The sequence below is a fragment of the Culex pipiens genome, chromosome 3 (genome assembly GCF_016801865.2).
Source record: "Culex pipiens pallens isolate TS chromosome 3, TS_CPP_V2, whole genome shotgun sequence".
Classification (NCBI taxonomy): Eukaryota; Metazoa; Arthropoda; class Insecta; order Diptera; family Culicidae; genus Culex; species Culex pipiens.
The window spans coordinates 83,647,833-83,674,883 of record NC_068939.1 but is presented as its reverse complement, the minus strand read 5'-3'; the positions used below and the strand labels follow the sequence as shown (position 1 = coordinate 83,674,883).

General features: G+C 36.5%; 1 protein-coding gene across 3 annotated transcripts in view; it reads right to left on the bottom strand.

Moving 5' to 3' along the window:
• LOC120427466 (uncharacterized) overlaps positions 1-26,849 on the bottom strand; it is a 136,312-nt gene extending 109,463 nt beyond the window's left edge. For 2 of the 3 annotated variants that reach the window (XM_039592336.2, XM_052710362.1), the window contains exon 1: positions 1,933-2,711. In XM_039592336.2, the coding sequence (XP_039448270.1) occupies positions 1,933-2,692 (760 nt within the window). In that variant the 5' untranslated portion in view covers positions 2,693-2,711. Of the gene's footprint in view, positions 1-1,932; positions 2,712-26,798 lie in introns of those variants that run through there. The other variant, XM_052710363.1, reaches the window with a different exon arrangement.
• Between the last annotated feature and the right edge of the window lie 202 nt (positions 26,850-27,051).

Here is a 27,051-nt window from a genome sequence, read left to right as displayed (position 1 = left end):
TTGCGGTATTTTGAGCACCGTGTAAAGATGTTTGTAGGGAGGTTTTGGACTCAATGTTAGTAGGAGAGGTAGAACCCTAGGATATACCAAGAAAGGCGTTGCGGGTTGGTTGTAACAGTATTCCTAAAGCCAGTCTAAGCTCACCAAGTAGCCAGGCCCTAGTGGTTAGCATTTTTGCTTACCAATCCAAAGGACGGGGGTTCGAACCCCGCCTCAAGGGACTTTGATTTTTCATTCATATTCAGCTCTTTATGTAATTCTAAGTCCTTAACTTTCTCGATGGGAGCAGATGGGAATTGAACCCAGAACCATTCACTTACAAAGCGAACACCGTAACCATTCAGCTACAGCTGCTCCCGTGTATTTCACACAGAAACAACATTTCATAAAAGAATTCACTTAAATCAATCAGATTTTGTACTTTTATTAGGGGTACGGACTATTATTTGACCCCTATCGTTAACTTTTTGCAGTTAACTATTTTTATATTTATTAAGTATAAGTTTTTTTTTTACAAATCCAATGAATGGATCTTCAAGAAGACATTCTGCTGCTTCAATTGATGTATAAAACTTGGTGCGGGTGCACAGCCAAAGAAGTTGTTGTCTTCTTATTCAAATTTTGTGAAACTTACGGACTCAATCCTGCAAGAATGTGGTTGTGAAAATAGTCAAACTTTGTTGTGAATAACCTTGAAGACAGTAATTTAGGGTCTGTAACAGAAATATGGGTGCAAAAGCTATGGCTGATGTGTACCGTTAAGTCGAATTTTATGTACTTTAACATCACAAAAAGTATGGGACGGTACGGACAAATATTTGACTCACTGTACAAAATGAGATTTTTTGATATTTTTAAGACAAATGATTCCATGATATGATTGAACTTGCTAGCAACGTATAACAATTAGGCCTTGTTTGTAAATTCATGGAAAATTTTAAAACTGTCACATTTTTCTTACTAAAATATAACTCAAATATCTCTGCTGAGGAAAGTCAAAATTGCATATTCATGTGGAAAAAATAAAATAAGAAAGAGAAATAAAATTTCCAATGGGTAGCCGCATTCGTTTTTCTGGAAAAAATGGGCTTTTCTTATTTAAGAGCGAGTCCACGAACAGGGCATACCCCTTTGTATGGGACGTCGTTTGGACCTCACCAATCTGCCTGAAATTTTCAGGGGTTGTTTGTACATATAAAACTAGCATCTGGCCAAAATATGAGCACTCTAGGTCAACGGGAAGTGGGGCAAATCGGGACACAAAGTTTGAAGGTTCAAAAACGTCAAAAATCTTAAAAAGGCTGTAACTTTGGCAAAACTCAATTTAATTTCAAAATTAAAAATGCATCTGAAAGAGCTTAAAAATGCAACAAAATGCAGGGAGAAGCATCCCAATTGGTTAAATCTAAAGGGAGTTATTGGCATTTTAGTAAAAAAATAGCATAATTTTCGAACTCAAATAAAAAAGTGTTCCATCCAGATATCAACTCGGTTCGTCCTGCTGCTTGTAGGGGACATCTGGGACAACCATCTGAGTTTGAGAACGCTTTGGGTAAGGCAGTTTAACATATTAAATAGACACTTTTACTTTTAGTGAAATTTTTGTTTGTAAATTTTTGCTCGGGGGACCCCTTAGATCCAATTTTCTGGTATTTTTTTTATCATATTCGTGTTCCTGAGACAATTTCACAGAAGAAACATCCATAAAAATGTTTATTTTCACCAATTTTAACCCTTTAAAAAATTAAAGATAAAAAACAAATAAAAAGCTGGTTTTTTTCTGGTGTCATCTAGTATCCTTGGAAACGAAATTGATTTTCAATAAATGTGAATCGAAGATTTTTTTAACTTTCATTTTTTTCCTATTGAATTTTTAAAGCAGTTCCATCGGACACAAAAACGACAATTCCAGAGGTCCAAGTTGCTACTTACTCGTGCAGAACCGCGGCTCGTCGCTGCCGTCCCCGCAGTCGTTTACATTGTTGCAGTACTTGTTCAGCGGGACGCAGCGCCCGTTGTTGCACGTGTGCTCCGACATGGCACACTGGTGGCGCTGCTGCTGCTGGTTCTGTTGGTTTAGTTGGGCCTGCTTCTGGGCCGCCGTCAGCACCCGGGACGCCGGCTCGGCTTCGACTCCACCGAGCCGGATGAGGGGGGACGCCAGCAGGAGCAGCAACAGGGCAGGACACGTGGCCAGCATCACATTCCAGCTGCGTTGACTTTTGTGGTTGTTGCTCCAACTAGGACTCGAACTGATAGTGCTACTAGTGGGACTACTACTGGCAGTGGCAGTGATTACGCGGGACTCGCGGCGGTGGTCACTAGTTCCGTCGTGCCAACTGGTGGCTACTTCCGGCACAGGACAGTCCTCGTCCAGACGAGTTCGAGTGGTACAGTTGACACAATTGCTCCTATTGGGGGAGGACATTGTGCCGCCGCCGGTAGAATTGTCGTCGCAGTTCTTTTTGTGGCGATGTCTGTGGAAGTTACTCATACGGCGGGAGCGCTTTCGGACCGTTGACGGTGATGTTGGATCGTCCAGATCGTCCGGATCTGACGACGCAGTTGTGGCAACTGATGCTAGTGACGATGTGGAAGCTGCAATTAGGAGAGATGGAGAGAAGAGAGCCTTATTAGGATTTCTGCTATTGACGGTGCGTTGTCGTAATGATGGGCAAAATGTACACAACATCTTGTCAGTTGATTTATTTGAGTTGATTATTTTTTTAAGGTTTAAATAAATGGAAGTTAAAATTAATTAGGAAAACGCAGAAAAACAAAATTGAATGGTTTCATAACTACTCCATTAAATTACACAATATTTTTTTAATTTCCATTTCAATAACCTCCTTTTCATGTCATAGTAGCGAAATCCACTGAGTGAGGTCAATTAACTACTTTTCATCCCAGTGAAAACCACACATTCCAAATCATCCGACGAACAGGTGCAAGCCCCAAAGTTAACGACTTCAAGCAACAGTTTCCACCTACTGAGGCTTAAAAGGTGCTGGTGGCACTTTAGACTAGGGCAAAATTAGTGCAGCTCTTTACATTGCCCTCCCACCAAAGGATCGCCCCCTCTTTAGCAATTAACTTCAAGAGCAGCAACCATAATCTTAAATGAAGCCACGAGTATGTACTAAAAAGTTGTACTAAAATGGAGGAGGTGGAAAAAAACGTCAAGTCTTCGAAGGGTTGAAACTGAAGGCACTCGCGGTAAAACTTGTATGAGTGCTAAATTACAGTGCAAACAGATTTTGCTCATTTTTTCCACCACTTGGAGGTGGTTTTTGGCGGGGTTCGTTAGTTGAGGTTGAACTTAGGCATTAGGGTGGGTCACAAATGCAAAAAGTTGAGCTAGATCGGATAGGCGGGCAGAAAATCATAGTTGCATATCCCTAGAAGCTCTCCTGAAAATTTCAGCCAATTTGGTTGAGAATTCGAGGTGCCCACTCGATTTCAAATTTGTATTGGATTTTGGACCCGTTAGTATGGGGAAAACGGTACTTTTTACATTTTATTCTCCTAAAAATCAAAATTTGTACCAATTAAAATTCTGAGCGAGGTATTTATAGATTTTTATATGGGGAACAACTTCGTAGAACATTGCGAAACGATCTGAGCGGATCTGGCTTAGTTATAAGTGGTTTAAGCTAAGTTGTATTTCCAGGGTTAACTCCAGGACTAAAGTATAGTCTTTTTATCTAAACGGTCACTATGATCAGACAAAATAAACTGCCTGACAGATGACGAACTTGTTTTTATTTGTTGGCAATTTTTGATGATGCGCGTTGAAGTCGAGGTGAGTGTTGAAGCTTTTTCGAAGTAGTTCTGGACATTTTAACAACCAGTTCCTTTCTTCCTAGCCAATGTTGCCACCAAAGAAGATTACGGGTACTGGACCGTTACTTGGACCGGCGTGGAAGGAGATTCGAGTGAATCTGACCTGGGCGTAGGTTAGCCAGGACGGACGGTTTCCGAATGCCGGTGGAGGCAAGCACAACAAGCCATCACCACAGAATCAAATGCAGAACACGTCAAGATTACCTTTTTTTAGTTTTGTTTGAAGATTTGATGTGATTAAATGTGATTTGATGTGATTAAATGAAATAAAATTGAATGCTGGCCGATGCAGTAAAACCTGCAGAATAACGAAGGCACAAGTAACATTATTCGTCACAAATACAAATCAAATTCTCACTGCACCATCAAGTCCACACTCTGACTACATTATGAACTTGGTGGACAAAATTGTGGGAAGCAGTTTAAAGTGCTTTCAACAGCTACAGAAAACCCTTTTTCTGTTCGGAGGCGTTACGAATTGTATTTTGTCGCCGTTTTAGGCCCAAGTTGCCAAAAAAAATCAAAAATTATGCGTTGATCTAGAGAAATTCTCAAAATGCAAAGCGTTACGCCTTCGCTTAAGCAGAGATTTTTTGACAATAACATGTAGTTACACAATAAAACACTGCTAAGTTTGATTTTATTCATAGCTTATAATTAGTATATTTATCTTTTAACAGTTAGAAAAATCTGAACTCCTGTCTATGTCTCTTCGTTCCATCACGGCCCGTTCCCGTGAGCTTCTTTAACGTTGGCCATTGAAAATCATGTTCGGGTTCTGGTTCGTATTGAATATTTTGTTGAACATCGCCTTGCCACTAACTTTCACTAATTGCGTCCGATTAGTCCAGAGATTGGTGCCACACGAATCTTTTCGATTCCGGCGTTTTGGGACTCATCCTGTGGTGATGGCTTGTTGTGCTTGCCTCCACCGGCATTCGGAAACCGTCCGTCCTGGCTAACCTACGCCCAGGTCAGATTCACTCGAATCTCCTTCCACGCCGGTCCAAGTAACGGTCCAGTACCCGTAATCTTCTTTGGTGGCAACATTGGCTAGGAAGAAAGGAACTGGTTGTTAAAATGTCCAGAACTACTTCGAAAAAGCTTCAACACTCACCTCGACTTCAACGCGCATCCACAAAAATTGCCAACAAATAAAAACAAGTTCGTCATCTGTCAGGCAGTTTATTTTGTCTGATCATAGTGACCGTTTAGATAAAAAGACTATACTTTAGTCCTGGAGTTGACCCTGGAAATACAACTTAGCTTAAACCACTTATAACTAAGCCAGATCCGCTCAGATCGTTTCGCAATGTTCTACAAAGTTGTTCCCCATATAAAAATCTATAAATACCTCGCTCAGAATTTTAATTGGTACAAATTTTGATTTTTAGGAGAATAAAATGTAAAAAGTACCGTTTTCCCCATACTAACGGGTCCAAAATCCAATACAAATTTGAAATCGAGTGGGCACCTCGAATTCTCAACCAAATTGGCTGAAATTTTCAGGAGAGCTTCTAGGGATATGCAACTATGATTTTCTGCCCGCCTATCCGATCTAGCTCAACTTTTTGCATTTGTGACGCACCCTATTAGGCATCTAGTGAAACGGAATAGGAGGGAAGGGGAAAAACGAATAAATGTGCTTAAATTGCAGAACGTGCTCACTGCGATGCTGGCGAAAGCTCTGCTGGGCAGATGAAAGCAAACAGCGAAAGCTCGGCTGCTGGACCCGTCATTCTGGAAGATAAATTTACATTTGCATAGGGACTTGGTTTTTTTTCTTGTTGGGGCAAGTTCGTGGTCAGTGTGGTGTGAATTCCCACGAGAAAAAGTAATAAATTGGAGGAAATTCTGGTATGCTTTTTTTGGCCAGCAAAAAACTTTTTTGGAACAGTATTTTTGTCCTAAATGGGTATTTAGTAGGCCTGCTAAAATATTAGCTTGCATAAAAGACATTATAATGCAAAGTAAGATTGCAATTATGTTGATGCTGTGTTTACCTGGCAAACAAAAAAATTAATTGTTAATTTTTCCGTGAAAAATGACAAACAAACAAATCTCTGTGTGTGTGTGCAACCAACCAAACGGGACCACGCGGCCGCTTCTTACAAATTGAGTGTATTTTTAGATCTACATGCTATACATGCAAATAACTCGCATAGGCATTTGGAAGGTGTTAGCTCTGCCGAGCTTCGGTGACCCATTTCTACGCTGGCTAGCCGTGCGCGAGGTACTTCAGCTTGAGTCGACAGGCCCCGCCCTGAAGAACGTTTGCACCAATCGGATTCAAACGTTATTTAGAACTTCCGAACCCTTGTCAAATGGACAAAGGACCCAGCGCGTATATAGTTGATAGTAACAGTATTCCTAATTCCAGTCATGGCTCACCAAGTCGCGAAGGCATAGTGGTTAGCATTTTTGCTTACCAATCCAAAAGGACGGGGGATCGAACCCCGACTCAAGCAACTTTGGTTTTTCGTACATGTTCAGAGTTTCAAGATTTATATTTCCTATACTTTCTCGTTGGGAGCAGATGGGAATCGAACCCAGGACCATTCGCTTTCAAAGAGAACACCGTAACCAGTCAGCCACGGCCGCTCCCTAATGACAAACAAACAAATCTCTCCACCTAAAACCGAAAACCACGTAACTCTCATTCGCCTTGGTTTTCAATCAACCCAAAATCCCACTAACACACCCACTTCATCACAACCTACAACAAGTAGCAATGCTACTCGTAGTTTTGTAGGCTGATTGTATTTGCTTTAGTCACGAAGCCTTCGATTGAGGTGCGCTTGAGGCAAAGCGGGATTAACTCATTTGAATTAATGAGCTTGGTTTTGATACAGTTTCCGCCGCCACTGAATGACTGCTTTCTGCTACTTACGTGGGTACATTCATTAGAGGAAATTGTTTTTCGGTCGGAAAGTGGCTTTTGAAGAGACAGGCGCACTGTCTTTGTCAAGCAGATAATTAATTTGGGGAATCTTGAATAGTGAGATTACACAGTGATACAGACAAACATCAATAATTCAAAAACGATGAAAATGCATATGGGACATTTAAGCGATCAGCGGCAGCAAACGTATTCTAAATTACTCCTGAATTACTCTTTTTTGATACAACTTAACAGGGCTGTGGAGTCGGAGTCGGAGTCGGTGGAGTCGGGTCTTATTGGAGACCTGGAGTCGAAGTCGGAGTCGTCAATACTCGAACAGTTGGAGTCGGAGTCAGAGCCGAAAATTTCTGATAACCCGGAGTCGGACTTGGAGTAGGAGTTATTTAAAATTAATCAAAAAATTTGTTATTTGTTGATTGTTCAGTATTTCGTCAGCTGTGTGCTATCTTGTGATAACGACCATTTAGTACTTGTCGAGAAAATCGATTTTTAAAGTTTGATGATAAATATTTTCAAAACTTTGAATGGTAGAGTCAAACTTTTTGAAGCAATCGTATACTATCGCTTAACAAACGACCCAAGTTTCAACTAATTTGGTTACACCTGTTAAAAGATACAGTAAATTATGTAATCAAAAATCTTAAAAGCACGTGTCACAAGTGTGTTTCGAAAGTAAAATTGTACTACGTGTCACAAGTGTGCACAGAATTTTCATACAAACTAAAATAGACTTAAATCAATAGTTTAACCGACTTAATCAGTATATTTTCAAATACAACAGATTGCATTGCCTTCAGAAAATGTGTATCAACATAAATTTGTGAAAAACAAGAAAAATTTTCCACATTTTCCAACACCATGTATGACGTGTCACAAGTGTGCACGATCATTTTGATGATAAATTGGTCTATGTCACAAGTGTGCATTGCGATATCCGGGAAACGGAAGCGAGTTTCCAAAATCGGGTTAAAGCATCTTGTAGTGTTTGTTAAGTATAGCAAAACGTCATCATTAACTCATTTTCGACCAAAATGGTCTATGTCACAAGATAGCACACAGCTGACGATTTGTTATAATGCAGGTTTATTCAAAAACTTCTTATATTTTTGATTTTTTTTTATCGCATGCACTGCATTCATGCACTTAATCGCATGCACCATTATGTTTTTGAAGCATTTTTAATGTGATTGGAAAACTCTAATTGTGTTATATCGCTATGATCACCAAATGATAACCTGTTAATTCTTTCTTACCCAAATATGTAGTATCATAATTCAAAAAATAATAAACAATTTTGTTTTGTAGTCATACATATTCAATTGATTCTTGAATGTTTCCTTTTGCAAAATTGACAAAATTTAATCCAGCTTTTGCTGGAAAAGTACACACACACAGTCATGTCTTAGAGGTTTTAAGTAAATATTTTTTTCAAGAAAAAAGTAGAAATAAAGATACAAAAAAGATTATAAATATAAATCACTGTTTTTGGATGTCGGGAAAAAATCATTGACAGTATACATAACTCTTTCATAAAATAATCAACGATTATTTTTTCCAGTGATTTGTTAGGATGTCTAGAACTTCACAGAACTCAAATTGATCAAATCTGTAATTTTTGCTTTCCAACTTTGAATTCGCAAAAAAAATCCGTCGTTTAAAAAAAAGTGGGAACGATGTTTTCGGTCGCAGAAATTACAGATTTGTTCAAATCAAGCTCTGCAAAATTTTAGGATCATCTAGACATGAGCATGCGCATGAGCATGGTTGACTGCCAATGAGCTGCTACTCCGTTATTGGCAGAACAGTTGAACGGATGGCTGATCATTTTTGATTAATTGTTTATCATTAATCAAAAATGATCAGCCATCCGTTTACTGTTTAACCCCTGAAGACCCCAACTTTATTAGTCAATACCGGCGCCCTCCCATGAAGCCTGCAGTTCAACAAAAGGGAGGAGTGTTAGTCCAATAACGTCATGATTCGAATTCCCGGACGCTTCGAAACCCGGACACTTCATCTTGTTTCATCAATTATTTGGATATAAGTTCGAATTATGAATGTCAAAACTGTGTCATTTGATGAATTCCAACATCAACTTTCATTTAAAGTTTGTTTGAACGCTGTAGTTAATGCCAAAACAATTAAATACAATAAAATTATAAGTTTACCAAAAATGCGAAACATTTCGCTTGAAATATTTCATAGGCGTTCGAAGCACCGAGAAGGCACAGCAGAAATTTATGGTTTTGATTTTCTTAAATTCTAGCAAATTTTTATATAAACTATCGATTGTTTTGATGTTAACAGCTTATTTGAGACCTAAAGAATGCCATTCAATAACATTTCAGTCCAAATTTGTGCGATTCATAAGTAAAATCGAGTGTCCGGAATTCGAAGCAAAAGTGTCCGGATTTCGAATCAGCTTTTATCAGTGTCCGGGATTCGAAGCACAACAAGTCATTTTAATTTTAAAATTCTGATGAAAAAATGTTTGAAAAGACATATTTTGCATGTATTTTCTTGAAATTGTCTGTTTATTCTACATCCTTATGATATTTCTACATTTCCTACTTATTGCATGATTTTTTGCCAGCTATAACAAAAATGATATGCTGCTAAGTGTCCGGATTTCGAATCATGACGTTAGTTGAAGTTGCAGACTCATGTGCTCATGTGCTTTTCGCTATATCGATGCTTGTGTGCTCTTTTATACTAACTGACATTTTGGTGGTTATGAGAAAATCGATTTTTTAACTTTGAATAACTGTTTCTGAGAAACTAGTCGAAAAACAATTGTCCTAATAATTATAAAGTATGCTCCTGACATAACTTAAAGATATGGTAAAATATGAAAACCTTTGAAATGCAAAAAAAAATTTGGCAGAGAAATTACGAAAAAAAATCATGCTTGCAATTAGCACAAGTGTGTCTTGAACAGTGATTTGTATGAGTTAGCACAAACGTGCACAGGGCGAATTTTGCAGTTGAGCTAAAATGCTTCTTCGATGGCAGAGTCGTGTATACTTCCAACGTGGCACTTGGTACAAAAGTGCGCAGAGTAATTTTATTGTAAAAATAGTAGTTATTTGTTGTTTCAATGTTTTTTTGCGTATTAAATTTGGATTGTTGTTAGTTAAGGAACATTTTTCTCAACAATACTTTTATAATAGACTTGTTTATCATTGAATTTATTGTGAAAATTGTAGTTTTTGAGAGCAACTACCGTTAAAACTTGAATTTTATGTAGAACAACTCAATGAAGTGTGAGGTTTCATAAATATAAGTATGATAATCCCTGAAATAGCTTCAATAAGACCAACTATGACGAAAACCGAATAGTTCTACGCTTACAAACAGAAAAAAATGATTTTGTAAAAACTTTGAGCCAGTTTATTTTATTTCCATCATGTCATCCCAAGTAACATTTTTTTCCAGGAGTTCTACAAGAGCTCTTCAAGATAGCTACAGCATAGCAGTTTGGACCGCGGTAGGATAAAATTCTCTTCAAAACTTCTTCAGGAGTTTGGAAGAGTACTTGAAGAGAGTTTTATCCTACCGCGGTCCAAACTGCTATGCTGTAGCTATATTGAAGAGCTCTTGTAGAACTTTTGGAAAAAAATGTTACTTGGGATACGACCTTTTCAGAAATGCAAGATATCCAGGACACAAACCATAGAACTGTTATGGTAGATTGCAGTTAGAACAAGTGTGTCTCTTGCAATGAATTCTTAGTTTGTATCGAATATAACAAAAGTGCTCCAAAAAAATTAATACTTAGTCTTTGAACATGGACGACCCCTACAGTTGTGCTAAGTGTGCACAACTACGTGAATGATGTTGTTACGTGTTTTTTTTTTTTGGTTTGGACGATCCCTGCAGTTGTGCTAAATGTGCACAATAGAGTGTAACAAAAATGACTTTTTGGCGGGCATTCAAGGGTTTGTTCCGGTGGGCATACTAAGCCCAAATCCAAAATATGAGCTTGATTGGACGTAACAGGAGCTGGCGCTCCGCCCTTCAATTTTAAATGGGATTTAACCCGTAAAAAAAGATTTTTTTAAAAATGTCACTTTTTGAGGCATTTTGGCCACTGGAGCGTTTATTTTCAACATCATTGGCGTGTAGGCCAGATCCTTGCGCATCTTCTGGTATATATAACATTGAAATTTGGAGCACCCTGGAGTTCGGTACAGGCCTTCAAAGTTTGGCATTTTTTCGAAAAATCGGCCCCGGCAAAATCAAATGGCGTCTAGGGCGTCGCGAGGCGCGACGCATATCTTTTTTGCCGGGACCGATTTTTCGAAAAAATGCCAAACTTTGAAGGCCTGTACCGAACTCCAGGGTGCTCCAAATTTCAATGTTATATATACCAGAAGATGCGCAAGGATCTGGCCTACACGCCAATGATGTTGAAAATAAACGCTCCAGTGGCCAAAATGCCTCAAAAAGTGACATTTTTGAAAAAAATCTTTTTTTACGGGTTAAATCCCATCTAAAATTAAAGGGCGGAGCGCCAGCTCCTGTTACGTCCAATCAAGCTCATATTTTGGATTTGGGCTTAGTATGCCCACCGGAACAAACCCTTGAATGCCCGCCAAAAAGTCATTTTTGTTACATCCTAGTGCACAACTTCTTGAAGGGTGTTTGAGTTGGATATTTGGGTTAGATTAAGTGTGCAATTAATTAGTGGATGTTATTGTTACGTAGTTTTTTTGGATTGGACTATCCCTGCAGTTGTGTTAAATGTGCACAACTTCTTGAAGGGTGTTTGAGTTGGATATTTGGGTTAGGTTAAGTGTGCACTTGGTTAGTGGATGTTGTTGTTACGTAGTTTTTTATTGGACGACCCCTGCCGTTGTGCTAAGCGTGCACAACAAGAGTTCTCAAATGAACCGGTTAGGCTAGGTTCACCTATTGGTTCGGCTTAAACCTCCCTTTGTGGTTCAATCCTGGTTCAGTGAACCATGAACCATTCGTTACACCGCAACATTTGTTACACCGCAACATTCGTTACACCGCAACATTCGTTACACCGTAACATTCGTTAAACCGTAACATTCGTTACACCGTAACATTCATTTCACCGTAACATTCGTTACGCCGTAACATTCGTTACACCGCATCATCCATTACATCGTAACATTCGTTACACCGCAACATACGTTTCACCGTATCATTCATTTCACCGTAACATTCGTTACACCGTAACATTCGTTACACCGCATCATTCGTTACACCGTAACATTCGTTACACCGTAACATTGGTTAAACCGTAACATTCGTTACACCGTAACATTCGTTACACCGTAACATTCATTTCACCGTAACATTCGTTACGCCGTAACATTCGTTACACCGCATCATCCGTTAGATCGTAACATTCGTTACACCGTAACATTCGTTACACCGCAACATACGTTTCACCATAAAATTCATTACACCGTAACATTCCTTACACCGTAACATTCCTTACACCGTAACATTCGATACACATTCGATCATTCGTAACATTCGTTACGCCGTAACATTCGTTACACCGCATCATCCGTTACATCGTAACATTCGTTACACCGTAACATTCGTTACACCGCAACATACGTTTCACCGTAAAATTCATTACACCGTAACATTCGTTACACCGTAAAATTCCTTACACCGTAACATTCGTTACACCGCATCATTCGTTACATCGTAAAATTCGTTACACCGTCACATTCATTTCACCGTAACATTCGTTACATCGTTGTATGATTACACCATAACATTCGTTACACCGCATCATTCGTTACATCGTAAAATTCTTTACACCGTAACATTCGTTACACCGTAACATTCTATACACCATAACATTCGTTACACCGCAGTATAGTTACACCGTAGTATGGTTACACCGTAAAATTGTTACACCGCAACATTCGTTGCATTGTAGCATTCTTGGCACCGTGACATTCGTTACACCGTAAAACATCGCAATTAAAACATTTTTTAAGTCGTTGTACACACTTAGCACAAATGCAGGGGTCATCCAATCCAAAAAAAACTACGTAACAATAACATTCACCTACCAATGTCACACTTAGCTTAACTTAGGGGTCATCCAATTAAAATAAAACTCTGCCACTAAATAATTATTTGACACACTTCGTCTAACTTACAACTTCTTCACGTATCCAGATGTGCACACTTGTGCTACAGTATGTAAAAAAAGTATTTACACCCCTTGGGCACTATGTACATATTGTGATGAAACATCTAAACAATTTAATGTTGACAGAAACCTAGTACTACGTTTTGTTCAGAAACTCATGCCAGACATTTTGCTACAAAAAGCTCATGAAGAGATGATTTCTATAAAAAGTTATATAACAAATACTATTACGAAAATAAAAAAGGTGCAAAAAAAGTTTGTACACCTTTCGAAAAATTTACATAAATAATGTTATTTGTTGACAAATCACCATAAATCCAGTCTCCCAACTCCAAATAGGCATCCTTTACTGATTAAAAAAATAATTTGGATTGAATATAAAGTTTACTAACTACTTAGTATAAAAGTTTATATAACTCTGGAAATTCTATATAAAACTTATCTTAACTTAATTTTGAAATCTTCTAATTCAACTAAATGTCAATATATTACCATAGAATTGCTAAATAAACATTTTGGAGTAAGTATAACACCGTTTTGGGGGTATTTGTATCGATAGAATAGATTTTTCGTTGGAATTTCGTACCAACCCGGAATTACGTCGTCGGAAAATCCGCCGGCATCTGAACCGGTCCACAATTCACAAGTCAACCTATGTGGCATCAGAAAGGGCATAAAATTTCCGATCTTTTGATACCCATACATCCAGGTTTTCTATAACACCCACGTTTTTAAATACCTAAGCAAAAACGTTGTTATGGTTTCGTTTGAGCAACCTGTCAAAAATGTATGGAATTTCGTAATTTTTGTTCTCGTGGATCAAACTTACTTTTTGCCCAGGTATTTAAAAACGTAGGTTTTAAAGAAAACCTAGATGTTTGGGTATCAAAAGATCGGAAATTTTATGCCCTTTCCGATTCCACATAGGTTGACTTGTGAATTGTGGACCGGTTCGGATGCCGGCGGATTTTCCGACGACGTAATTCCGGGTTGTTACGAAATTCCAACGAAAAATCTATTCTAGCGATACAAAGACCCCCAAAACGGTGTTATACCCACTCCCAAATGTTTATTTTGCAATTTTATGGTAATATATTGACATTTAGTTGAATTAGAAGATTTCAAAATTAAGTTAAGATAAGTTTTCTATAGAATTTCCAGAGTTATATAAACTTTTATACTAAGTAGTTAGTAAACTTTATATTCAATCCAAATTATTTTTTTAATCAGTCAAGGATGCCTATTTGGAGTTGGGAGACTGGATTTATGGTGATTTGTCAACAAATAACATTATTTATGTAAATTTTTCGAAAGGTGTACAAACTTTTTTTGCACCTTTTTTATTTTCGTAATAGTATTTGTTATATAACTTTTTATAGAAATCATCTTTTCATGAGCTTTTTGAAGCAAAATGTTTGGCACGAGTTTCTGAACAAAACGTAGTACTAGGTTCCTGTCAAACTTTAAATTTTTTACATGTTTCATCACAAAATGTGCATAGTGCCCAAGGGGTGTAAATACTTTTTTTACATACTGTAATTGCCTTCCAAAATAGTGCTCCATAATATTGCTCAAACTAGTAAGGACACCTGGCAATTTACCATAATATAATAGTATAATCGTATTTTTATGGATTTGCGTGTTTTCAAAAGGTCAAGCCATGATGAAAAATAAGAGAGCACTTCCATGATGCGTTCGAAAATGTCAGTTAGTACAAATGGTTGCAGGGCGATATCTCCGCATAGGAAACGAATTTTTCAGATCTCTTAGAAGCGTTTTGTAGGGAATTTAATTAGCTAGAAGATGTCATCATTAACTCATTTTGGCCTAAAAGTCAGTTAGTACATCAGAGCACAGAGGCATCGATATATCTACCTGTTGACATCTCATGAGACCGTTGAATCCACAGCATCTCCTTCAAGCATCACGTGATTAATATTTTTTGGGTTAGTAGGATAAGGTGGCTTTTCGATGCCTCCCGAGCTACGATGCTATGAGGAGGACTTTAATAATAAACCCGTCGCAGAATCCTTCGAGCTATGATGCTATGGGAAGGTATTTCTAATTAACCCACCAAAACACTCGCGCACAGTTATTTCAATATCAAATACATTTTATTTTGCACCACGATTTAACCGTCAGCGTGTCTTTCAACAAAGATATAGAAAAGACTTTTATACAGTTATTTTACTTTGAACACTTTAAAACTTAACATCATCTCATATTTTAATACAATATTTGACACGATGTCCAAATTTGAGGATCATCTAGACATTCTTACAAAAGCCTGGAAACAAGAATTGTCCCGATTGATTGAGTTATGCTCGAGAACCAGCAAGTTGAAGTTACCGTTCCAACTTTTTTGGAGGCTTGGGCGTTCCTGGGTTAAAATATATAGCACGCGTTCTCCCAAAATTTGATGTGATTGCTGAAAATTCACTTAAATTCAATTCTGACAATTCGGGTTTTTTAGAGGGCACAAATCTATCATACCTGGACGAAACTAAAGCGTTCACTGACATCATATTAAAAAATGTCGAGTTGTGATATAAGTTAAGGGCCTTGGATTCGTGATCGGAGTCCAAAGTTACCCCTGAGATCATCTTTCATGTAAATCAAAGAGGGGTCGGCACTACACAGCTAAAAATCTGGTGGTAAAATCGCATGCAAAAGCATGCACATCACCTTCGTCAAAATAAACACTTAATTTTACACGCTGCCTGTACAATTTTTGTAAACACAAAAAAAAGTTGCAACCGACGGAATTCAAACCCAGCACCTACAGTAAGGACTGGCGCCTTAGTCCGCTCGGCCATCAGACCAATGATAAATGTAAAGGATAAACGTATATGTGAGCTCCACATTTCGGTCAAGTAGGTTTCCCATACTAATGGGCTACATATTTCAGGGTGTAATATTACACAGAATCTCATAGAATAATGCAAAATTTATTTTACACCCAGGCCTTTTACACGCAGCTGGATTACTACTTTATTTGCTGTGTACTTATTCCGATTTCGTGTGAGTTGGTTGTCATTCAATATTTCGTATCAATCAATATTTCGTATAAAAAATACGTTCACCACCGATATTACGTGATGATTACAATACACATATAGAATTCAATAATCAAAGACTAGACATCACCCAAAACCAATTTTAATTCAGTATCGATTCCGATAAACTTCCACAACAACTATGCAACCAACATAACATTACCACTGATATCGATATTATAATCAAACTAATCCACTTTGGAATCGAGTAAGCACTCCACCCAAGCTGCACACCTGGCTAGCCCATTAAATGTTCTACTATTCAGCGGGGAAGGGAGGAACTAGGTTGCATTTTAATCAGATAATGTGCTCCGGCACGATTATTCGCAACTATTTATCCGCTTCGTCCAATAAATTCAGTCCACCGTTTAGCGCCGTTTCATTAACTTATTTCCTAGAAAGTGAAGCGCGCCCACCCGACGATAGTATTGCAGTGCAACTATTTGGTAGTTGGTGAAATTTTGCACTGTGAAGAATGTGTTAATATGTTAGTAATGTGTAATTGTTTTCTTCACAAGATACTGTTAGATTATATTCATATTTAAAAAAATTACCTGCAATTGTTCAGTTGCATTGAATTCAAAAAGTAGCTACAAAATAATTCTCAAAGTGTCGGTCTAAAATACCACAAAGGCTCCCAGCGGTCCCCGACCACACAGAGCGGCCATAAATTTTACAACAATTAAAATTCAAGCCCCGGCGTGCGGTGCGGTGTAAACTTTCGTGCCCCGGCTTTTCGTGTAATCGTTGGGGCCCCGGAATGTGTCTGCACACACGTGCCCTCCTCTCTAGAGCTAGAACCGTCGGCAGGTTGGTTGGTAACACTTTCGGTTCTAGGAAAACCGACCAGAAAAGGTGTCGGATAATCCCCGAGCGCCGCTTTGCCCCAACCCAGCCCCGGCTGACGGTTCTCCCGGAGCTCTCGGAACTATGTTTTTGGGGGTGGTGGGTGGTTTGTTTGGAAAATGAATGGAAAAGTGATTTCATTTTCACCCGGAAAATGTGAAGGTGGGTACGCCGAGGTGGAGCAGATTTTGTTTTAGGGAAATTAATAGTTACACTACTTTGGCACTATAAATCGTTTAATTCCCCGAGCGAAGGCTTCCGAAAATGGATACAGTTGAATGAATGGCAGGATGAGCACTTCCGAAATTGGTGCTGCAGGGTTGGTTGAGAATTGTATACGGCTTGTGAATGTAACAAGTGGATGCTACAATTTTGTAAGTGTGAATGGCCTTGTTTTCTTTTCACATAACAGTTGCTTTCATGCTTTTCAAATATATTAACATTTTAGTCTGAATTAAGTAATGGATGAAAAATTGAGAAATACTTCAAGATTTGAAAGAAAGACAAATTTTAAAATAGCAACAACTATAAATTGTGATTGTACAAAATGAGTTCAATCGATTTTGTATATTGAATTTGGTTTATTTTAGTGTTCGAATCAAAAATCAAACCATCCAACCGCCGCCAGCGATTCCACCGGAGAGGACTTAGTTTGGTGTGACGGAACGACTTAACGGCCTAACAACAACCAAGGCCGGGATCGACGTTTTACTTCCTCATCCGATGGAAGGTTGCCTTAGGTTGGAGAAGATGGGAATCGAACCCATGATCATCCGCTCATAAAGCGGACAGCGTAACCATTCGGTCACGCTTGCTGTCCCTGTAACATCTCAACAAAACAATATTGAGAGCATGTTTTTTCTTCTATCTCATACTTTTTTGCATTGTTTTCTCTAAATTACAAAACAATGTCATTTGGCATTAAGAGGTTACATACATGTAATTCGACAAAAAAAAGTCAGAGGTTGGTGTGAGGTCACACTTAATTTTATTAAAAGTCTGTTTTCAGGGCATTAAAATATAAATTTTCATCTATCATCAAAACAAATTTTAAGACATTTGATTGTATCATTGCCGAGATAAAGCTTTTTGAAGTAAGCAGTTTCAAAAAACGGGTGCCACCAGCGATGGAATAAAAATCATCATCTTGATTATTCGGCGGAACATCTTTTTCACTACTACACTTGCATGTGTAAAGTCACAGGTCGAAAAGAGAACTGTCACTTTTTGTAGTTGGGCAATGAGTGTAAACAAAGCGTAGTTAATAGTTTTAAGTGATGCTAACAAAGAAAATCACAAAAAATCATCCACAAATTGATTTTTTGGAGAAATTCGTGAGAGATTTTCTTTTGCGTGATTTGCCTCCTCTCTCTTTCGCGGGTGAAAAAAGTTCGCAAGCGAAAATGAAAAAAAATGAAAAAAAAAAAATGTTTGCGATTATTCCATCCCTGGGTGCCACGATATCTTAATACTGCCTTGACCAAATTGGCTCACAATTTTGGTGAAGACTCGTCAAACCGGTCCTGTGTGCATGACGAAAGCCGATTTTCAAAAAACTTTTTTTTAAAAAAAAGATAAAAATATTTTTGTGTTTTTTATATAAAAAAATACAGTTTTTGATTTTTGTATTTTTTAAAAAAGCAAAATTTCTAAATCCGGCTTCGTCATGCACCAATTTGGCCCATTAGGGTGTAATATCAAAACCGATTTTCCAGCACAGCATTATTTTAGTTCCTTCTGGGGTCCTAAACAACTCCCCAAAGTTTGGGAACGATTGGTTTAGTCCTCACTTTGCGCAAAGCGATTCAATTTTCAATACAAATTTGTATGGGAAAAAACTTTTTTTTGAATTTTGATATTTAAAAATCCAAATTTCACGCTATACTAAAAGACGGATTCATATTCGGATGCTCCGGAATGTGCTCTACAAATTTCCCGAAGAGAGTATGGTGCTAACTTGCTCCTATAAAAAGATATAGCCTGTTCAAAACTCGTCTAAAACGTGTTTTTCGATCGAAAATCACGTTTTAGACGAGTTTTGAGGACGCTGTATCTTTTTATAGGAGCAAGTTAGCACCATACTCTCTTCGGGAAAGTTGTAGAGCACATTCCAGAGCATCCGAATATGAATCCGGATTTTGATATAGCGTGAAACGTGGATTTTTTAAATATCAAAATTCAAAAAAATGATTTTTCCCATACAAATTTGTATGGAAAATTGAATTGCTTTGCGCAAAGTGAGGACTAAACCAATCTTTCCCAAACTTTGGGGAGTTGTTAAGGACTCTATAAGGAACCAAAAAAGTTGCTGTGCTAGCCAAATTTGGACAACTTTATTTTTTCCATACAACCATATTACACCCTATTGGTCCATCCCATCTCGAGATATCGTGGCACCCGTAAATTAAAATCGTCTCTAACTCAGTTTAGTCACGAAATATCGTCATGAAACTTTCAGAAGTGATTGAAAATAATCTTTTTAGTGGATTCAATAAATTTTCTGTAATATGAAATTTTGTGATTTTCTACATGTATGTAACCCCTTAAGCAAGTAGCGATTTGATTTAATCGATTTTCCGTTGACAACATACCAACATTCATTTGTACAGAGCAATTCTCTACCAAAACCGGAAATGGATTTTATTTGTATTTTTTGATTTGGCTCAAACTTTGTGGGGGCCTTCCCTGTGACCAAATAAGCTATTTTGTGTCATTGGTTCACCCATACAAGTCTCCATACAATTTTGGCAGCTGTCCATACAAAAATGGTATGTAAATATTCAATCAGCTGTAACTTTTGAGTGAATTTTCTGATCAATTTGGTGTCTTCGGTAAAGTTGTAGGTATTGTTGAGGACAATTGAGAAAAAATAGGTACACGGAAAAAAAATTTGCAGATTTTTTTATCAACTTTTTTTTCACTAAAACTCAATTTCCCAAAATACGTATTTTTTTATTTTCGAGATTTTTTGATATGTTTTAGGGGACTAAAATCCGCAACTTTTGAGCTATCAAAAAACATGGTCAAAAAATCTGCCGCCAAGTTATGAATTTTTGAAAAATAGTGATTTTTGGAAAAAAAATCCAAATTTAATGCAAAAACAAATTTGTAGTTATTTTTTAATGCAAAATTGAATTTGCAATCGAAAACTACTCTACAATTTTTTTGATAAAGGGCTTCGTTTTCAAGATATAGCCACCGAAAGTTTGATTTTAGCAAAATATGTGCAGTTTTTCGATTTTTAAAAATAGTGACCATGAGCGACCATTTCTAAAAATATTTTTTTTGAAAAGTTCAGAAAATTTGCTATAAAATTGTCTAAGAGACATTGAAGATTGGACCTCGGGTTGCTGAGATACAGCCGCTTTAAGAAAAAGAAACACGAAAATTGAAGTTTTCTAAGTCTCACCAAAACAACCCACCATTTTCTAATGTCGATATCTCAGCAACTAATGGTCCGATTTTCAATGTTTATACATGAAACATTCGTAAAATTTTCCGATCTTTTCGAAAAAAATATTTTGAAAATAAATAAACCAAGACTAACATTATAAAAGGGGCAAACAATGAATATTACGCCCATTTAAAATGTCAGTCTTGATTTATTTTTTTTTAAATATTTTTTTCGAAAAGTTCGGAATTTCACGAATGTTTCATATTTTAACATTGAAAATCGGACCATTAGTTGCTGAGATATCGTCATTAGAAAATGGTGGGTTTTTTTGGTGAGACTTAGAAAACTTCAATTTTCGTGTTTCTTTTTCTTAAAGTGGCTGTCCAAGGTCCAATCTTCAATGTCTCTTAGACAATTTTATAGCAAATTTTCTGAACTTTTCAAAAAAAATATTTTTAGAAATGGTCGCTCATGGTCACTATTTTTAAAAATCAAAAAACTGTAAATATTTAGCTAAAATCAAACTTTCGGTGGCTATATCTTGAAAACGAAGCCCTTTATCAAAAAAATTGTAGAGTAGTTTTCGATTGCAAATTCAATTTTGCATTAAAAAATAACTTCAAATTTATTTTTGCATGAAATTTGGATTTTTTTCCAAAAATCACTATTTTTCAAAAATTCATAACTTGGCGGTAGATTTTTTGACCATGTTTTTCGATAGCTCAAAAGTTGCGGATTTTAGTCCCCTTAAACATATAAAAAAAATCTCGAAAATCAAAAAAATACGTATTTTGGGAAATTGAGTTTTAGTGAAAAAAAAGTTGATAAAAAAATCTGCAAAAAAATTTTTCCGTGTACCTATTTTTTTCTCAATTGGCCTCAACAATACCTACAACTTTGCCGAAGACACCAAATTGATCAGAAAATTCACTCAAAAGTTACAGCTGATTGAATATTTACATACCATTTTTGTATGGACAGCTGCCAAAATTGTATAGCTTATTTGGTCATAGGGAAGGCCCCCACAAAGTTTGAGCCAATTTAAAAAATACAAATAAAATCCATTTCCGGTTTTGGTAGAGAATTGCTCATATGTCATGAACATGTCGTTAGATCCATTCCAGAGACCATCATCGACCATCCAGACGGCAACTTCGAGTTCAGCCGTCAACATTTGCCCGGTTGTGGAATTAATCCGTTTTACGCGCGCTACATTTGTCGTCCGCACACGTGGGTGAGTTTGTGGACCGGGTCACGGAATGTACGCTAATTGGCACTGTCGACGCGAGACCAATCTCTCGACTGGTTGGACTGGTTTTGTCAGGGCGGAAACGATTTTCCGTTAAGTAGCCAACAGGCATCAGAAAAGTCAATTAAACATTGTGTGACTGGTGCTGATTTTGTTCTGGTTTCGGGACGAATTTCCCACAATTTCTTTGTTAGTTGAAGTGTTGTGAATTCGGTAATTAATATCGCACAATAAAGCTAGTCTCAATCGAGAACGTGCAACAAAACAAATAATTCCTGGCAATTGAAAGAAAGATGTTAAAAAATTTACCCTGTATTTTCTAAAATACTCTTGAAGTTTGACTGCGATAATATGAACACAAATAATTTAAATACTTTAATTGGTCTGATTCAGATGTCACATTTTTGCATTTTTAATTGATCTCTGTGACAGTTGATGAATCAATTAAAATTCCTGCATAATTGACGGAAATGGATACTTTTTGCATCAACTGTTCCAATCAATGTTGGGCTGGCTAATTAGGGTGTCATTCGTCATGACGAGTCGTGCGATTACCATACTTAAGTAGACAACTGATCGAATTTTAATTCAAATTAAAGCGAAAATCCACTACATTCAGTTACATTTCAATAAATCCTTTTCCACCCCCAAAAAGGTGAGCAAAAGCCTGTTTGACAAACAGACGCCACTTTGCTCCAACGCAAAGTTCGCACGGTTTGGTGAAATTATTGATTCAACTCCCGCACAGTTCACAGTGCAGCAGCAGCAGCAGTGGCAAGAACCAATTGTTTGAAATGTACATAAAACTATGAATGGTGGAGCAGGCACAGCTTTTGTCAGTCCGAATGCAGTTTGAACTGCGGGAAAGGGGTTTAGGATTGAGCAAGGGTAAGAAGAGATGTTTTCCGGTTTCTATTTGATGTTGCCATCTCGGTTTGAGGCGTGCGAAGGGCTCAAAAAGTGATTTTAAGTACTGGTTGGGAACTGGTTTGTAACCCTGAGTAGCCCAATATCAAATAAATAAATAATATATTCCTATTCGACGTTAGATGAATTATCAGATCTTTTTTTTGAAAAACTATTTTTCAATTTTGGATTATAAATGTGGATTTAACAAAACATTAATCTAAACTAACAAATAATTAAAGTTTTTTTTTGTTTTTCATAGTTTTGGGCACAATTGCCTTTCTTACAATTATTGAAAACCAGAATTCTATACAAAAAAACCAAAGGAGAAAATTAAAGTATTTTTTTTGTATTTTTGTATTTTTGTATTTTTGTATTTTTGTATTTTTGTATTTTTGTATTTTTGTATTTTTGTATTTTTGTATTTTTGTATTTTTGTATTTTTGTATTTTTGTATTTTTGTATTTTTGTATTTTTGTATTTTTGTATTTTTGTATTTTTGTATTTTTGTATTTTTGTATTTTTGTATTTTTGTATTTTTGTATTTTTGTATTTTTGTATTTTTGTATTTTTGTATTTTTGTATTTTTGTATTTTTGTATTTTTGTATTTTTGTATTTTTGTATTTTTGTATTTTTGTATTTTTGTATTTTTGTATTTTTGTATTTTTGTATTTTTGTATTTTTGTATTTTTGTATTTTTGTATTTTTGTATTTTTGTATTTTTGTATTTTTGTATTTTTGTATTTTTGTATTTTTGTATTTTTGTATTTTTGTATTTTTGTATTTTTGTATTTTTGTATTTTTGTATTTTTGTATTTTTGTATTTTTGTATTTTTGTATTTTTGTATTTTTGTATTTTTGTATTTTTGTATTTTTGTATTTTTGTATTTTTGTATTTTTGTATTTTTGTATTTTTGTATTTTTGTATTTTTGTATTTTTGTATTTTTGTATTTTTGTATTTTTGTATTTTTGTATTTTTGTATTTTTGTATTTTTGTATTTTTGTATTTTTGTATTTTTGTATTTTTGTATTTTTGTATTTTTGTATTTTTGTATTTTTGTATTTTTGTATTTTTGTATTTTTGTATTTTTGTATTTTTGTATTTTTGTATTTTTGTATTTTTGTATTTTTGTATTTTTGTATTTTTGTATTTTTGTATTTTTGTATTTTTGTAGAAACTGATTTTTGAAACTGACAGCATTTTTCAAGGGTAAATTAAAAAAAAAAATATCAGCATAATTTTTTAACCAATTTTTGAGTTAAAGAACCCGCTCGATTAGTCAAGTTAATGTTTTTCAAATAATGTTTTGGTTATTAAAGGAACTAGTAATTTTAGGTTTTTTTGCTTTTTTTGTAGCTTTGGCGAAAAAAAATCATTCTGTGTACAGCTGGTTATTCAAGGGTTAGCTTTTCTGATGTGAAATTGATTGGAACCAAGTGTCAAGTTTGATTGAAGTTACCGTTTTTTATTTGCGGGCAAATTCCGAGTTCAACCGTTATTGGTAGCGGTAAAATGTTCGAAGTTGCCATCAGGTTTAATTAATTTCTGTGTGTGTGATTTTCATTTAAATTGTGCGTTTGTGGGGGTTGTTTTTATTCACGGCCAGAGTAATTAGCAACCTTCCGATTGGTTTAAATTTATTTATTTTTGTGCCTCCTTCATTTTATTGGATTGCGTTAATTATTTGCCATTTGAGGTTCGTACATTTTGGTTATTTTGATTGCGGATCGTTTTTCGAGCGCCAGATAATTGAGTTGAGCGTTGTTTGCTGACGACGATGTTTTGCAAACAGTTGATGAACAACGCAAATCAAATAATGTCCGAACGTTGACAAATATTGCATTTTAGTGCAATAAAACTTGGTCTTGCTTTTATAGTTGTCGCCGGAACGCAGCTAGAATATTGATTTTGTTAGTACTAACAATACACCCTCTCCCCTCCCAACCCTAAAATCCCCATAAATTTAGTCCTTGCCCTAATCCCTGGCCCCGTCCTCCCTCCTCGTCATAAAAACGAAGCACCAAAACAAACTGCGACAATTTTGCTCCACAATCAGCAGCAGCAACGGGTGCAACTGAACACACACTCTTGCAATCGGGGTTCAAATGTTACCGAGTCCGCTGACCACCCAACCCATCCCACCCACTTTCACAGTTGCTCCCCCAAAATGTGCTCTCGCTCTGCTGCTGCTCGGTTCACCGCGTGCCCGGTCGATTTGTTCCGCTCCGTTAAACTTGATCAAATAACCAAGACTTGTGACTCTTTTTTTTTCGGTGGTTTTTCCAACTTTTAGTACGTTAAACAAAAAATAAAATAAAATTGAAAATGGTATTGAATTTATTCTACTCCGACACGTGCGAGTTACTCTGACTGCCAGTGATGACTGGCTTGCTATAGCGGAATGGGAAATTCTGATGGTTGAGGAGAAAGTTAGATGTCATGGTTTTGGTTTAGAATGCAGCTTAAGAGTTTTTTTGTGTTAATTTTTTGAAGCGTTTGAAACAATTTTTATATTTTTTTTACTTTTTAAATTATTTTTTGTTTAGTTTCTGGTACATGGAAAAATAATCCTGATTTTATTTTTAACTTTTAACCAACAACTATTAAATAAGGCATCTATTTCGCTAGGTTTAAAATCTGGATATGATCTTTGAAAAAATGTGATTTTGGAAAAAAAAAAAACAAAATAATCTCATCCATAAACCACGTGGTATTTTTTTGGAATTCTCACCCCCGAAATTTTCAAGCAATATGGCCCCAGAAGGTAGCCTGATAATTTTACACAGAAAAAAAAATTATGGTAATATTCATCAGGAAATGGTGACAGATTTTGTGGCGAAAAAAATGTGTAATATTACATCAGGAATTGGTGAATTTTTATCAGTTTCTGATGAATATTCATCAGGTTCACATTTTTACACAATTATTATCACTCAAAAAATGAGTAATATTCAACCAACCAAATTTTCAATATTCCAAAATTCAACTTTTTTTTGCTGTGTAGCTCATTTGATTAAAAGGTTTAGTAGGTTTAGTTTTGATCCGAAGCTAGAATGGAACTTAATTTTATTTACTATGGTGAATGTTAACTTTTAGCATCTTCTCAAAGAAAGTTTCTTAAAACCTTATCGAATTTTCATACTCTTGAGTTTCTTATAGGTTTTGGTCCGGGGAAAAACTTTGTAGAACATCACAAAGCGCTAGGATTTGATCCCGAAAAGATACAGGATAATTTTTTTAGTTTATTTTTAATGGCCAAATTAAAAAAAATAACCTGCTTTAAAAATTACCCGGATCAAAACCTATGAGAAACATTATAACAGGAAAATTTTATAGGGTTTTGTAGGGTCACCCAAAAGTGGCTGACAGTTCAAAAAAAAGTTATATTCAATTTCCTTCCCATTTAATGAAAATTAAGTGCAGCACACCGCTAGCGAAAATGAATTTCCCCACGTCCAGCGCAAATGAATGGCCACTTGAATTACCATTATCGTGATTATCTCGACAAAACGAGCGAGCAGATAGCGAAAAAAAAAAACTTTGGCTGCAAAAACAAGAGTGCCAAATAATCACGACCAGCGTCACGACCAGGTCCTTCCGGGAAAATCCTATCCTGGCCGTGTAATCTCATGGTTGGGGGATAAAAAAATCACAGTGATTCAGACGACATCACGCTGGTGAGGTGAGGAGGTGAAGATGTAACTTTTTTGTCGTAGTCAATCTGACAGAGCTTGTAATCCGGCATGCGAAGTTTATTGGGCAATGAATTTCGGGCGAGCTTTCGCAGCTCAGTCGTTGACCGGGGTAATGACACTTGCACTTGAACTTGGTATTTTTTAAGTGACAGGGATTACATTTTTTCTCATTCAATAAAATTTAATTTAATTAAGGTTTGTTAAAGATTACTTATTAAAAAAACACTCTTTATAATTCAGCTGAACTCATCCTAAATCAACTAAATCGAATTAAGGACCGCAACAGCAGCATCCGTTCAAAGTTCTCCAACACCTGGCCAAATCCCATCAGCCAATTTCCTTCACACCCCTCCAGTGAAAATTGGGATTTTCCCAAGCTCAATTGATCAGCCAAACAACATTAGAAATGGTTTCCACCTCCCCTCTTCTACCCTGGCCGAGACCAATTTCCTCCACCCACTCTGGATCATGGTTGTGAGCAGCCAGCACTCCTCGTCGGAGGGATAAATTCAAATGAATAAATTATTCAAGTAATTAAGGTGTTTGTGTACATTATGTTTAGTGAGTGGGGGGGAGGCTTCTGGGAAATGGAAAAGGGGGATGAACTTGAGTCACACAGCTGAATTGTTCCCACGGGAGGTGGAAAATCTTCTCTATCCGGTTAATAACGCTATTCGAGGTGGGCTGTTGGGTTATGGTTTGGTGATGGTAAAGGGTTCTTGCCCTCTTTTGACGAGACGGATGGATTGAGCTTACCAGAAATGGGTTCATGTTGTCTGGGGACTTTTCTAAAGATGCTTTGATGCTAAATTACCGTATTTACCTGAAAAAAGAAGAAACAATACTTTAAAATGCAATTCAAAACACAACCTCTGTAAATATTCTAAAATTCCTACAAATTTCACTTATTAACGAAGTCAATTTTTCAATTTCATGTCTTTAAATTATGCTTACAAAAATTGATAAACAACAACACAAACAAAAACTTAATTCCTGACAGTCACCCCCC